Raw genomic sequence first — 15,879 nt, 5'->3', positions numbered from 1 at the left:
ATACAAGTGTCACTTTGGAGTTCTTTTTACATTTATTACCACCCCAGGAAAAGAGTGCTGACTTGTTTGCCACAAAAGGGATTAAATGGCCTTGCATGACACTCTGGGAAGGGATGTCTAGGTGAAAGGCATGTTACAATAAACAGGGTGGTTTGGGCAACAGCTAAGGAAGGCAAGAAATTGCAAAAACCAATTTGCCATGTGGATTTGACCCCTTTTTGAACTTTCACACAACTTTATGTGCTGTTTTGCTTAGGATGACAAACTGATACTAGAAACAGAAATATCTTCAATTTCTTCATCTGTCAATACACCAAGTCTGTTTCCCAAAAGCAGGAGTCAAACAAAAGGGCATCATTTCATTGTTAGCAGCACAGTCTTTTTCAGCTGGTGTTTGGTCATAGTTTTCCTTGGTGTGTATTTCCACAGTTTCCCTGGCTTCCTTGTTGCCTCTTTGGTCAAGTTAGGCACATGCAGAAGGTCCTTCTACCTTTCTTCCCCAGATATGCACACTTCTGTGCAAAGTAACCAAGCAGTCTAAACCAGATTTACAACATGTTATTGGTTTCATTATAGTACACCTTTCAGCACTGGAAATTTTTATGTTGTTGTATAAGCAGTAGTTTATCCTCTTGCTCCATGCTACAGTGGAGTACAGTTGGAGTTTTGGCTCAGAATAAAAAGGTTTGGGATGCTGAATTATCAGCATTATGACCTGAACTGGCTTCAGGGTTTCACTTCTGCTATACTGGCTAGCTGTGGCCTAACAAAAGTACAGCCTATGGTGACACAGTAACATCCTGAAATGGAAAATATTTACTTTGTCTATTCATTCAGTAGAAGCAAACTCTTTCTAATGCGTGTTTTCCCAACACCTGCATGTGGCACATCTCCAGCTTGCCAGTTTGCCTGATGTACTTTGCTGATATCTGCTAGGCTCTGTGTTTGTCACACACATTTTACAGGAAGTTCTGGCAAGCACACTAGCTACCAAATAAGATTACAATAACTGGTGTTGTTTATGAGCTTCTGCAGGTAAAATATGTGTTTTATAATAATTAAAATATGCCCATCCTTTCAGTACCTTTGAGGTGCATTTGAGCATCTGTTTTGTTGCTGGTATTAGAATATCATCAAGCTGTACAAGCTAAAGTGGTCCTCTATGTGGCACCTAAAGCAGTTCAGGACAGGCGTTGAGCAGAAGTCAAATTGATCAGACATTCCTCTAACGGATCAGAGTGCTGAGAGTTAAATTACACATACACCAGCAATCAATTCACCACACTTTCTGCACTTGAATAGGTGAAGTCAATCTCTGACTGTTAGTCATTTAAAAGAAATATCCTTTGTTGTGAGTGTGAAGCACCTTGTACAATATCTGGAACTGTGATTCTAGTCCAGCTGGATCCCTTGAGGAGGCTGATCATGCAGACAGTTTTCAATCATAAATCTCTCCTTCCGAGTCAGGAAAGAGCAGGAGAAATAGATACAGAAAAAAAGATGTTTTGTTTCAGGGGTCTCTACTGGCAGAACACAGACAGACCCCGTTCAGGCATGCTGGGCACTCTTCACAGTTACACAGACCATTCAGCTTGAGCTCCTGCCAGTGAAGGAGGAAAGCAATCATTGCAACTCCATGGAAACCCAAGGACTGAAGTAATAGTAACCCTGAGCTTGAAGAGATGAGACGTAATTCCATCAGGCCTGGTGCAGATACTGATTGCTCATGTGCGTAACATAGCTTGGACTATGACTATGTAAAGAAGTCCCTTCTATGTGTAACAGAAGTTGTGATTAATTGAGAATTCAGTCCCAATATGGTAAAATACATAGTAAATTAATAGATAAATATAGGTAAAGAGATATTTTTTTAAGTCATTTAGGAAAACCTGTTCAAGGAGTGTTTTTCACTCTGCTTTAGTTAGGCTCTTCTGCCATTCTCCTTTCCAACTATCACATAATATCTGTCAGTACCGAAGAGTGGTCTTTTATTTGATGGTCACTTCTGGATGATGGATTTTACTTTAACAATGTACATTATGGAGTTCAAAAGCAATACAAGTTTGTGGCAAGATCTGTATGATAACTAGCAGTACCAGGAGGGAAGAGACAGCAAGGTAACAAGCTGAAGTTATACTTCTTTGTAGTGCATCTTGTCAAGTGTGTGCTCTGTTTGTTTCCAGTTTATATCTGCTCAGATTTGTGTCTCAAAAATTTAGTTACAAAACATTAATCTCCAAAGAGACAGTTGAGTTTGTCTGGCTAAATGTACAGTGCATCATGTACAGCACACTAGCATTTGTTTGTCAGCCTTTGGAGTTTCAAAAACTTTTTCTCTCTTGGTATTTATTTGTTCATTTTCCTAAGGGTGGCATTTGACATTTAAGTGATTGTTATCTAGGTCTTCCTTGCCTAAATTTTACTTCAGCTGAGAGACAGGGTTAAGACAAATGCCAGTAAATATCTTAAATGTAGTCTTCTATTCCATTGCCTAAGACTTTATTGATGTATTTTCACTCACACTACTTAAAACAAACTGAAACACACAGAATCTTCCCTATCCTTAACATAGGTGTGGTCACATGTTTTATGTCCAAAGTCCTGGCCTGACTGAAGTGGAAGTTTTGCTGTCAGCTTCACTGTAAGTTGATGTCACTTCAGATCTTCAGACCAGGATATATTGTCTTTCCTTGTTTTTTTCTTTACTGGATTATCTGTTAGCAGATTTTAAGGGAAAATAGAAATAGAGCTATGTTTATGCCTCTCAGTGAGGTTAAAATCCCTCTCTTTTTATTGCACACAAGATTGCAAGAGAAAAATCTGCAGAAGAGTCGAGGAAAAGTGGGGGGCAGAAAGTAAGAATAAGGTCCCAAGATAAAGAGTAGGGTAAAATGTTCTGTAAATCTATTATATGCAGTCATTAAGGCATGATAAAGGTCTGACATTTTACTTCAGCAAGGATAATGAAGACTGCCATTTTTACATAGATTCATGGCACTAATGCCAGAGGGGTTATTAGGTCTGACTTTGTGATACAAGCCCTTAAATTATGCCCATTAACACTTTTGTTGATTTCAGTAACTTGTGTTTTACTGTCGTCATCCAGAAAGACATGTAGTCCTGATGCAATGACCTCCAGAGACAGAAAATCCACTGATAGCCTTGGTAACTTAATCACATTTGCTGTTGCAATAGATACATGTTTTTACTTTGAGCATGCTTAGTCTCAGTTTTCAATCAGTTTTTTATTGTAACTTCCACTGACAGAGTAAAAGGCATTTTGTTTCTTCTTGGTGCCCTGGCCCCTATGACTCAAAAGTGTGTTCACTTTTCGCATTGCAGTAGAAGGCTGAAGTATTTTTGCTTCTGTTACCATCCTGATGAAGCCAAATGCTGAGATCAAGGTGCCACCACACCAGGCTCAGTATGGTCAAGACAGAGACAAACTGAGGTCCAAAATTGGCTGTCACTGTATGCAGAACTTCAGCTTGGCCTCTTTATAGCAAATCTGTTCTAAGGCAAATACTCATCTGGTCAAATATTATAATGGTTTCAGAACATTTAAAGATGTTGTTAGATTTCCAAAGTCAGCACATTTTGTAACAGGCTCTGTAACTGTCTGGCTCAGGTGTGAAAAGCCCACAGCCCATACGATGGAGTTTGAGTGTGGAACTATTTCTGTGGACATGTGGAAGCAAATTTTTTATTCCTTGTTATAATCATATAATACTGAGGATTATAGCAGCCTGATACTTTAAAATTGCACTGAAAAATTCTTATTTTGAACTATTTTCCCTATTTTCTATAACTGATTTAGCTTAGCACTCTGGGCCTTAGCAAAGACCATGCCATGAGGTAAGGTTTTGATTGGAGCTCCTCTGTTTCCATAGGAATAATAACTTGTTTCAAAGCATTTGTTTGTGATATTTAAAGAGAAAGGGAGAGAGGTTATTTCGGTTTGCTTGACAGCATTAATTTATGTGAGCAATATGTTATATTAATGCATGAACACCCACGCCAGGCACTGTAAATGGCTGCCCAGGTCTTGTAGCCTTTCACCTGGAACACTTACCCAGTTTTCTGACAGAGAGGAAAATACAGCTTCTGGACCTTCACAAATCACAGCCCTAACCCCTTTGGTAGCCATTTCCTTTTCAAAGTTATTTCTAATTTTAGGAGACTGTGAAAAGCAAACAGAAGGGCATATTTTGATTCTGACAGCAAATGCTTGGCAGTTTGGGGGAAGACGTGTGGCAGTTTCAGATCTACAGAACTTCCCTCTGAAGCTGGTACATGGCACAGTTTGAGGGTCTGACTTACAGAAAGGGCAGAACACAGAGGAATAACCACAGCTTAGGTTGTGTGTGGATATGTGCTCATGAGAGGGCAAGATGACGCAAACGATGCAGAAGTAATGGCTGGCTATGAGGGAGGATGGAGCACAGACAAGTCTGCGACTTGAGGCATTTTCACCAGCATGTCAATTAGACCTGACTCTGAGTAGATGAAATTGTTTTCTGAAGGCAGACAGCCTGCCAATAGTTCTGAGCTGGTTTAATAGTAGTAAAAATGCTTCAAGCCATTAGACATCTTGTTTATGAGGCCCCATCACCAACCATGCAGCTGTGCTCATGGTGACACCAGCACATAGTTAATATATATTTACTTTTGGCCATGCCAGGCACAATTCATTCAAGCATATCCAAATCCAAGAAATCCTCTTAAGATTTCCAGGACTGGGTAGGCAGTTAGGCACATGCAAAGCCTCTGTAAAGGAAGCAGTGAGAAAGCTAAAGAGGAAAACCTTGTGTTTATTTTTTCAGGTATTTCAAACTGAACACATACCATGTTGCTTTGTAGACATGAATTCTCTAAAATCTGGGATTCCGAAAAAAAATTACAATTTTCTTAAAGAATCAGGTATTTAGAGATGTTTTTCTTGTCCATGCTTTTATCTCCTGCTGAGCTCCCCTCTCTACGATATGCCGAAAGCTTTTTCTTGACCTGTCTTCATGTCCCTGCTTTCCCCTCCCACTTCCTCTGTCTCTCCTCTCACTCAGCCCTGCCACTCTCTCTGTACCGAGCTCAACATGTGCCCAGCCCCTTCCTGCTCCCTCTGAAAACCCATCTGTGCTGTGAAACTCCCCACCTACAACGACCCCATATTGCTGTCTGGATCCCACTCTCTACTTGTTTTCTCAGTTTAAATCTGTTGACTTCAGAGGTGTTGCTTCTCCCCTTGCAGCTTTCAGCAAGAGTCAGAATCATTGCATCTGCCTGGGCTGTTCAAGGATAAAGTTTTCCTGGGGAACAAGAGGCTCCTGCTGTTTGCTCAGCAAAACAAATTGCACTCTCTGCAATTACAGCTGGTATTAACAACATTTCCAGGTTGAACTGGAGCTTCTTCCCAGGAAAAGAGCATCCTTGTAACTGTCCTGCTCTCAAATCTTCTGACTTTGTAAGGCAGGGAAAACGCATTTGGCAAAACCTTTTCCCAACAATGCTGGGAATCGTTAGTGAGGCTTAGGGAAGGCTTCTGCTAGAGGTTGCTTCTGCACTTTGCTAAATCCTCAGCCCCTACCCAGGGAAGCTTATACCATGCATACTGTCCAGCATATCCTCAAGAGGTTTTCCCTTTTGCCTAGTAATTTCCAAGAACGTGCCAGAGACAGTTTTCATATACATAAATCCTGCAGAATGTGTATCTAGCAACTTCGTATTTACAGACATGTTATAGACTAATTACGGATTTGGTGCAGTTCATGAGCACCAAAGCCACTTTGTGACAAGCATCAATCTCTGTTACTGGGATATGTCTGTAGCAAAGTGCAGATCTTTTGCTGTTATTCACATACCGTCTCAAAGTGGCCTTCCTTCCCTCCCAGTGAAACCACCTCACCAGATGGACAGGCACTTCAGAGAAAGAAATACCTTCTGGAGGGCTACAGACCCTCAACACAGCTGAGCTCAGCACAGCTGTTGCCCTGGGGCTTGGTGGATACTTACAAGAATTGCATGAAGTTGTCTATTTAGAGTATTGACGATGACTATTCAAACCCACAGCAACTAAAAACAAGTATAGCTTATCCCAGAGACACCTGCCTGATGATTTCTGTGTGGGAAGAAACAGACACAGTGAAAGGGAAGTGAAACATTTTGCCCGAAATGGCATCTCACAGAATCAGATCTTTGCAGTGACAAATGTGCACTGAACGGAGCCAGATTTCACATTTTCTAAATGTGTTCTCAGGCATCTCTGTCATGATTGGAAACACCACAGCTGAAGCTGTCCATCGATTCTGCAGGTTTGTTAACTCCAAGTGTTTTTGATGGCTGGGCACTGAGGTCTCTGTTTACCCTGATCTCTCTATTAGCTGCTTACCTGGGCAGATTTCTGTGCCTCCATGAATCCTCATTGATTTTCCAGGGAGTGAAATGTCATTGCTGCAGCAGGCTGTGTACATCAGGTATATTGGAGACAGGATCATTAGGGTTCTGTGTAATTAGCAGTGCTACGAATGTACCCTGTAATGCTTTCTTTGCCCGAGACTGGCCCTGATTATCTGGGTTAGTGACTTCATCAGCTCCTAGCTCTACACTGGGGTCTCACACAACCTCCAGCGTGTTTATCCTCACAAGCTGAGGTGTGGGAAGTGAGCAGGGTACGAGCTGTTCCTAGGTCAGATGTTGGAGGAGACTGCACAAAGTCAGGATGAACAAGGAATTGAGCCCAGGTGCCTATGGCTGAAATGGATTGTTAGACATGACCACCTCACAGGTGAAGAAAACCAGGATACTGTTTGATGGAGAATGAGATTTTTTTAAGATGAAGAGAAAGTTTGCACCTGTGCAGATCTGATTTTCTTAGCCCTTACCTAAAATTATCCTTAAAAAGACTGAGTCATTTTGGTGTCATGCAACTGTGTATTGTGATGGGGTTACTCTGTACTCACAAATTAGGTAAATGTATGCCTGGAATATATGTATATTTTACTTCTAAATAACAATCACATTCTCATGAAGGAATTTATTGTTGAATTCCTTCAATTATCTGTATCTTTCTTTTCTCCCATGTTCAGTCAGGCCAACATTGCTTTAATCCTGCAACAATGGCACCTGATCATACACACCTGTTGATTTCTATGCAATAGTCTAATTACCTATAATTTTTTTTAAATCCACCCCAATTCACATACTTTGTAAAGCTGTCTCTTTTTTGAAGTTTCCTGTTGAGATACTTTTGATTCAAATTTCATATGAAATTTCCATTTATAGTTAGCTTTCAAGAGCTAATAAATTCCAATAACAGTTAATTTCATTAATAGTTCTGTCACACAGCCATGATGAAGCACCCAAACTCAATGCTTATCAAGCTGTTCCAATTTGGACTTCCTATACTCTAGTTAGCACCTTACAATACTGATCCTTAGTTGATTTGAAGCTATGAATCTGAATTGCGTGTCAGGCAGGGACCTGGGTACACATTAGCCTCTTCCAGGGCATATTTGGAAGGAAACCTGTGCATGTGGGCAGGAAGGAAGCTGTGGTGTGCTCCTGTAGGTCTTTTCATCTGTGTGACTGAGGGACCAGCACCCTGAAGGACACCATGAAGCCCAGCTGCCCTGCAGTTGAGGTTCAGCCATGGCACGCACACTCAGAGTGCTCTGCACACAGAAATAGTCACTGTCTGGAGCTCTTCACTTCCTTGAGGTCTGTGTAGGTGCAGCTTTGCATCTTCCTTTGGGGTCTCTGGCAGGGGGAGTTGCCCACCAGTATTCCCCAGCCACAAGGACTGGTTTCCTATAGCTGCACCATTGCCTGGTGGCCTCTCAAGTGCAGAGCTGCCCAATTCCAGCTTCCAGTGAAACTCAAAGCAAACAAGTTGGATTCAAAACCAATCTCTCTTAATTTTAGTAAGCACAAGATATTTGCATACTTGGTGGGATTTAAGATATCTGTCCTTGTGCCCTGCAGTGGCTTTGCCACCATCCCTCAGTGCTGTTTGAGCACTGGCACCTGTAGGATTTGCAGTTCTGCAGAGCCCCATCTCAAACCAAGACATCTCTTCTTTTCACAAAGGCAGCTTGCTGGTCCCTTGGTTGGCTCCATAGTAGAGCAGTAGCATCCTAGCACAAAGGCACAATCCTTTGCCTTTCTCTCCTGAGCAGGCTGCCAGCTCTGCAGTACATCCCCTAGCTCTCTCCAGGACATGTGGGGCTTTAAAGACATGCCAAGAGCCTGTGCTTTTTCTCTTTTCTCCAGGAACCCAGCACTCGACAGGCAGCTCTTTCCCACAGAGGAACTGGAGAAAAGTGATTGCCTTTATCAGATGGCCATCACACAGCCTCCAGTTTAGTGCTCCTCTGCAACTGGGATTTCACCAAATGCACATTAACCAATTACCCAAATTGGCACATTAATCAATTGTCATTAACTGATAAAGGATCTAGCAAATGAATAAACTCCTTACTGGTCATCTTTAACTCTTTGTGTTAGTGTGGTTGTAGCTATCTGTGACATGTACTAATGCAACATGCTTATGTTAACTTCTATTTTTTATAAGCTCTTTATAAGCCACTTATAAATAGAAGCTTAATATGAAGTGTGACAGATCTCTAATCTTTAGTCTCTCCTTAGCCCTCCAAGCGCTTCCTTTCTGGAAATACAAAATATATCCAGTATGCCCTAGATATTCTCCACTCTTGCTGATGACTTTAGCTCTCAGCCATTGATTCTTTCCACTTCTTAATCAGTGTAAAAAAAATCAGGGCTGAAACAGCCTTTTTATTTAAAATTTTAAAAATACAGATTACATCAAAGGAACATTGAAGGGGTGATGAATTGAAAATATATTTTGTTGCTTATGTGATGCTGTGAGGCAGAGGGTCAATATAATGGAGACATTATATGTATTGGAGACATTATGTATTCCTTCTTCATTGCAATAATGAGGATTGGAGTGAATTATGTAATGAAAGGTCCAAATACTGAGAAAACACTGTGCAGCATTTATGAAGTGTCAGTACTTTGTGGCATTCTCTTTCACTAAAGACCATGTGTGCAATGATGTCCCTGTTACCACTGAGCAAACCCTATGGCACAAAATGCCTGACTTAGGATTACATAGCAAATCAGCTCCAAAATAGGGGATAGACCCCTAATATCTTGGTACAAGGAAATTGTTATGAGTCTATACTGAGTTTATTTGTTTGTTTACTTCTGTGGAGGAAAAGCCTGCTCTTCAGAGTCTCAGGTGATATAGAAAATTTAGAATTAGTACCTCTTCATTTCAGCATGTCGCTCAGATTTTGTTGAGCCCAATCCCTCCAGCATTCAGTGTTTTTTACTTTGATTTTAAAAGAAGTAAAGCCCTGTAGTTATTTTTTACCCTGTCCTTACATTCAGTTATGATCACTATAATAATGTATGTTTCCAGGCAATTAATATATGGATATGCATTCACAGATATGCACATCTACTGTATTTCTCACAAAAAGGAGAACACCTGATGTAGAGAACATCAGGTGCAGAACTTGCAGGATTTAAAGCACAGCCAAAGCTAACGGCTCAAATTGTAGCCTAACCTAACACTTTCTCAGCCAGGGATTCCTCCCCTTTTTTTTTTTCTCCCTAAAACTTTTGCTGTTGCGTCACTGATAAATAACAGCCCTGTGCTCAGCAATAAATCCCTTTTGTATTTAAGGTTTTGCCTTCCTACACATTAAACCTCTCCTCATCAGCGTTACTTTTACTTTTCAGAAACAAATATTCAGTATTATAGGCTAGGAGTTCTTTTGTTTTCCCCCCCATAGATGTAAAACCCTGGGGGATTTACGTATCTACTTGATAGGCTCACACAATCTTAATCAGCCTATAATGGAGCTAATGGCTGTTTGTCATCCTTGGAGATATAAATTTCCTGGTGATGTCTACTGCAGTCAGTACATGAAGTATGCTCTGACTGCCAGCAAGGTCTAATAACCAGGAGAAGGGCAGCCAGCTTCATTAGCGAGCCTGAGACTGTGCCGGCTGCTTTTCTGGGGAACTGTGCTTTTTGAATACCGGGAGGGAATAATGGACAATACCGGTAAGTGAAATAAAACAGATCTTCATTCTTAGTGGAGCTACGGGGTTCGTTTGTATCCTCTCTTACTTGCTGCAGGAGATGTGCTTCTTTAGCCTCTGTGGCTTCTTCCTTTTAAATGTCCTTAATTAAAGCAAATTTTTATGTCTAAAATGTGACACACTTAAATGGTTAACCCCTTAAAAGTCTGGCTTTTTCTGCTCTGTTTCCTGGAAATGTGAACCTAAACTGTAATGTAGCATCTGCCTTTTTAAGGTATTCAGTGTTATTTTGGAAGCTATATGCAGGAAATGTGGCAGGAAGGGAAAATGCATGTACTTCAGAGAGAAATATCTCTCACTTTTTGAAATAGGTGTGGATAGGTAACTAATAAAGCTAACAAGAAGTAGATAATGTTTAGCTCCCATATATCTTATTTTAAGCTGGCTCTGTTTTCTCTGTACAATGTCTTACTCTTTCATATTTGGTACATAAAATACTGAATGTATTTGCACTTTTAATTTTCTTTGATGTTCTGACTTTAGATCATGCATTTTCATCTCAAATAATGCATTTCACGGTTTCTAAGGAGGTGCACACATCGTTACATCGGTGATGAAATGCATTATTTGCATTCCCCTTTTGCATTACCTTGTATCACAAGGCAGAGAAAAAATAGAGGTTTTCGGGACAGGTATTTTGCATGCTGCTTTAACTGCTGTGAAACTTGAACGTGTCGAGATATCACAGATTTATTGGTACTAGTGCAATACATATTAGGAGACACAATCTGCAGTCGTTTCAGTGCCCTTTGAAACCTGCTCAGATAATCAGATTTGTCTAATGTTGACCTTAAAAGTGGCAATCACCTCTACAGTGTGTGGCAGAGATTACTCTACAGTAGGTTTTGGTGATTTTCAGGAGGTTGTGGGTGTTTTGAATTGATTTTTTTTTTTTTTTTTTTTTTTTTTGTAGTAGAAGCAAAACTCTTGCTTATGTCTGCTAAGCTGTCCAGGTCATTCTCATCTCACATGTATCATTATCAACTTCTGTGACAAACAGATAAAAGGGTCTTGCTGCCTTAATTTCTGTAAAGTCCAGGACAAAAAAAAAAAAAAAAAAAAAAAAAAAAAAAAAAAAATTCTACAATTTAAAATTAACATCATGGAAAATTACATTGCCAGCATTTAAAAAACCTGGCATGGTTCTAGTAAAATGTTCATTTTTGGAAATGAGTAAGATTAGTAATACTCTTTGCACTTGGTGCTTTGGCTAGCTTTTAAGAAGCCTTAGCATAATAAATGATAATGACTTTTGTTTGATATTGCATGACAAGGCAGAATTTTCTGCTGGAGGAGAAGGATTCCTGCTCTCTGACACAGAATGTCTGTGGGCAAGAGATACCCTGGCAGGCAGAGCTGCTAATTCCTCCGGGTTTTTACATCCTTCAGCATCAACAACTGACAGTATTCAAGTCTTGATGGAGATACCACTTTAATCCAGCTATAAGAATCTGATCTAGAATGAGTCACATTTATTTTAAAGGCCGGTTTTGGGGGGATGAAGAGGGAAGCTAGTGTCTGAAAACCGTAGAAACAGATTTTCCTTTCTGTGGGGTTTTTTCCTTGTTTAGGATTTTTTTGGGTTTTGTTTTGTTTTATTTGCTTGTTTGTTTTTTGTCCTAAAAAGAATCCAGCTTGGTTACTATCTGAAAAAAGTTAAAATTACTAAGGATTCATATCTGCACAACTTACCAGCTATTCTCAAAGCTTCTTATAATATTAGTTTGCTGAATAACTCCAGATATTCCTTTTCTCCTGCAGAAACGGTGACTGATATTTTCCATTTTTAGAAAACAACCTATACACCATTGAAATAGCTTAAAATAATCCTTTCAGACAATAACTAAAAATCTAGTTGTTAAAAAAAAAGGCCCCAAACCAACCCAACAACAGATGAAACTAAGCCATATTGAGGACATCATGGCAGAGGGTAAGGCTGTGATCCAGTTTCTTCTTCCATGGTTACCAGTGATCTTCCTACTGCCTGTGGTCAGCTTGCTCCAAACCCCCAGAGGGCTTCAGCCCCACGTGGGTTGTAGACATGCTTCCTTCTCCAGGCTGCTCTTCCAAGAGTCCTGCCACTTCCATACTTTGAGTGTAGGTGATACATCAATTCCCGAAGAGCCTACAGGGTGCTGAGTAAACACAGCCAGGTCTGTAGAGGAATGTTTAGGGCTCATGATCCCTAATTGGGATGCCAGTGTGGGGACTGTTCAGCTGAATACCTCTGTGTATCTGGCCTGTCCCTTTGACATTTACAGGGATGGGAGAGCACCTTTGAAAACCCTTGTGGTGTCATCTGGGCACTTATGAGATCAGAGAGCAGCAGGATTATTTCCATCTCTAAGTCAAACTGCCTGATTAATTTGTTCTTCAGCAGTCTGCCAACTAAAATGTAAACACACTGATGTATATAAACTGGATACCTGCCCAAATTCTTCCTGGAGAGATGCTATTTCTGGCAACACAGAACTGCAGAATATTAGCAAACCTGTGTGTTTTAGCTACTGTTAGATGTAACAATTTAGTGTCAGTGAATCAGGCCTCTGTTATTAAACTCATCATGCTGCTGAAGAGACTATCAAAGTCAGACCATGGATAATTGTTGGGCAAAACTCCATCTTCTGCTCTGCATAACAGAAATATCTCTGTAATTCATTACTCTTCTCCTTTGCCATCCGTAAAATTATTTTCTGGCCAAAACTGTCATTTAAAAAGATCAGTGTTGCTAATAGGTCACCTGCATACACTTTGAGTTGCTATGGTTGATGGCATTTTGTGGGGTTTAGAAACAATGTTTTCATTTTAAAAGTCCTTTCCTTTAAGTGTTAGATTGCTCTTATTTTTATTCTCTGCACCAAGACAACTCCACATAATTGTTGTCTCGTGTGTTCTTTTAAAAGCCTTTCCTGGAATAACAATAAAATATTTATCCGTCTGTGTAGAGCACAACATGACAGTTCTAGTTGTATTTTTTGCCTATTTTGGCATCAGCTGTTTGTGACAGGCTGTCTGCAGGTATTCAGCTGCAAGGCTGCCTGCTGCTTTGGACAGCCAGCAGCTTCCACTGGCAGGTCCTGGGCTCCAGCTTTGCTGCACACATCTACTTTGGGCCAAACACATCAAGTCTGGAGACAGCAGTGATGTAAGAAAACTAATTTTTAAAAAATAGGAAGGTTTGGAAATAACTTGTGGGGTGGGGGAAGCAAATATAAGACCAGCAAGAAACTTGGAGTAGCAGGAAGAAAGAAGCTGTGGAAACAGAAGTGCTTCCAAGTGGTGCATTTTGTGGGGGGATTTTCTTTAGGGAGTGAGACCAGCAACATCCCTTTCCCCTGGAGCTCCTAGTCATCTGTGTCCTGCTTGGACAGACATCTCATCTTAAACAGTCAAGTCTTGTACACTCATTCTTACCAAGAAGGATGCCAATGTGATGTGCCAAACACCCAGAGGAATAATCTCATGGGAGTGAATGGCACCATAGTGAGGTCCTGTGTCATGCATATCATGCCAGTAGTGAACAAAACCAGGAGGCCTTGTTTCATGTTTCTTGGGGATTTATATGACTTCTTTGCACTTGAAATATTATTTTAGCAGTAATGAGCTAGCTGTGGTTAATTGTTACCTTGAATTATGTAGGTTCTGCAGCTGTGGCTGCAGGCTATGCCTTCAAGTAAAAAATGTGTTTTAAAGGGACTGGAGGTCTTGTCTGTTGTATACCCTATCTCTGAGGAATATCCAGTAGGAACAACAAACTTTACATTTGACCTATAGTAAAACTTTGAGCTTTCCATTGAGGTGAGACTTTAACTTGAAGCCTGAAATGGGATGGTGATGATAACAAGTGGTCAGTTTAGTGTTCTGCATGACATCATGTGCTCACAGGAAGGGTAAGAGACACAGGAAACCATTTGTGGATGGAAATTCCCTTGCTTTTGAAGTAACTGGTCGTTTTTGTCTTTCTGTAAGTCAATAGGACTTATTTAGCATTCCTTAAATATAAGACTGCTGGGATTGAATGCTGGCTGAGGATTTGACCTTACAAATACTATATGTCTTACCCTCTTATTTTGAGGCAAACAGGGTACATCTTTCTAAAACACAAAGGAGAAGAGAAAACCAGGCAGAAGAACAAAACTGCGGCAGGAGGATTTCAGATTATGATCCTGATTTTTTATCAATTCATAGTGTTCAAAAACCTCTGATGTAGCTGAGCTGATCTGTGTACAGAACTAGGCTAGATAACAATCTCAGTGAGTTGTAAGGTTCATTTGTTGCCCGTAAAGGGTTCTGAAATCCTTTGGCCATTTAAAGCTTAAGCTGTCTGAATCATCCCTATGAATTTGGAAACCCATTAACACAAAACCATTTGCAATGGAGACAGCAGCCGTGTTACCACAGGTTTGTGAGCCCTTGAGACAATCCCCAATTCCAGCAGCAAAATCAGTCACATCCTTCAGCAGCTTCTGTTTTGATATTTGAGAACTTTGTCCATGTTCTCCCCAAGAGTGAAGATGTTTTTAGAGGGGACAACAGCACCTCCTTTCTCTGTCCCACTCTTATGTAAATGGGGCTATCCATACCATGTTTCTTTTATTGGGTACATTTGCCATGTAAATAGTTTATTCATGAACAATAAAATAAAAAGCAATAGCAACTCCTTTATACTACATTGTGTATTCTAATTTGCCTCCTGTTTTCACCCATGCCCCCGACTGAAGTGAACACTCTAGTGTATCACAGGTCACTGTCTGCTAGAAAGTTAAATTTCTTCTTGTTGTAATTTTAGAATAATATTCATGGCTTATACCCCTTTACCCAGAAGTTGGCACAGTGTGCTTATAAATCCATGACCTTGAAAGCATTTCTGTGAGGATTAAACTTCCTTGTGATGCTGCTGCTCTCTGTGTTATTTTCAAGTCTCTCCACACATAGTGCATAGGATGACTACGTAGGAACTTGCACTAGAGGTAGCCAAACACCGTGTAGCACTAAAAGGATGGAGCATCTTCTAATGTGGAGATAGTCCACCCACCCTCCTTCAAATGGTTCTCTTTAGCTAGAGATGCTGTGGTTCCACTGTGCTGACATGGACTCGTGATATTTTAAGCAATGATTCCAGTTGCTGCAGTGCTTCTTATGGAGAAGCAGCATGAACTCTAGCTGGTTTAGAGAGATGGTATAACACTGATCTTACTTACAAATAATTTCTGATTCTTTTTTTTTCTGGTAAAAGCTAGCAAGCATCAAACCATCTGGTTCTGAGTTCATGCCTTATGTTTACATCTGCTGGTTGTGTGGCATTTTTGGCCAGCTGCCTTCAGATGTCTGTTCTGCACTCTGGATCATCACTGCCACCTATGGTGACGAAGCAAGTGCTGTGTACAGAAGTAGTAATCCAAGTTTGTGAGGCAATACTTCTCCATATGTTTCCAGCAAGGATGAAACCAAAATTGCAGGAACCAATTATTTTGGCAGTACAAGAAATCAGTCCAGACAAGGAAAGGTTGTGTTAAGAGGCACTGACACAAATCATTCCAAGAAAACCAGCCTGTGTTCCAAGGGCTTTGAACACCTCAAACTGAGATGGCTGGGAAAGCAAGATTGCATAACCAAAGAACTGGTGGCTGATAATAAAGATCTAGTCTGCTGCTGTTTCACCATCATTCATTGTCTCTAACAGTGAACCTTTTATGAAATGTGATACTTAATTGTAGGGTGACTTGCAGGGGTATTTCTTTGGGCTCAAAAAGT

The 15,879-nt window shown here is 40.5% G+C and overlaps 1 protein-coding gene across 5 annotated transcripts in view; it reads left to right on the top strand.

Annotated features, from left to right (window-relative positions):
• PHACTR2 (phosphatase and actin regulator 2) overlaps positions 1–15,879 on the top strand; it is a 134,230-nt gene that overhangs the window by 18,427 nt on the left and 99,924 nt on the right. Inside the window, exon 1 of one of the 5 annotated variants that reach the window (XM_021540416.4) lies at positions 9,569–10,087. The exons of the other annotated variants lie outside the window; for them this stretch is intronic. Coding sequence (XP_021396091.2) covers positions 10,075–10,087 — 13 coding nt within the window. The 5' untranslated portion in view covers positions 9,569–10,074. Of the gene's footprint in view, positions 1–9,568; positions 10,088–15,879 lie in introns of those variants that run through there. 5 annotated transcript variants of the gene reach the window in all.

This window comes from Lonchura striata, chromosome 3 (genome assembly GCF_050655825.1).
Source record: "Lonchura striata isolate lonStrDom1 chromosome 3, ASM5065582v1, whole genome shotgun sequence".
In the NCBI taxonomy this organism is placed as follows: domain Eukaryota; kingdom Metazoa; phylum Chordata; class Aves; order Passeriformes; family Estrildidae; genus Lonchura; species Lonchura striata.
This window is presented reverse-complemented; position numbering and strand designations above follow the sequence as displayed.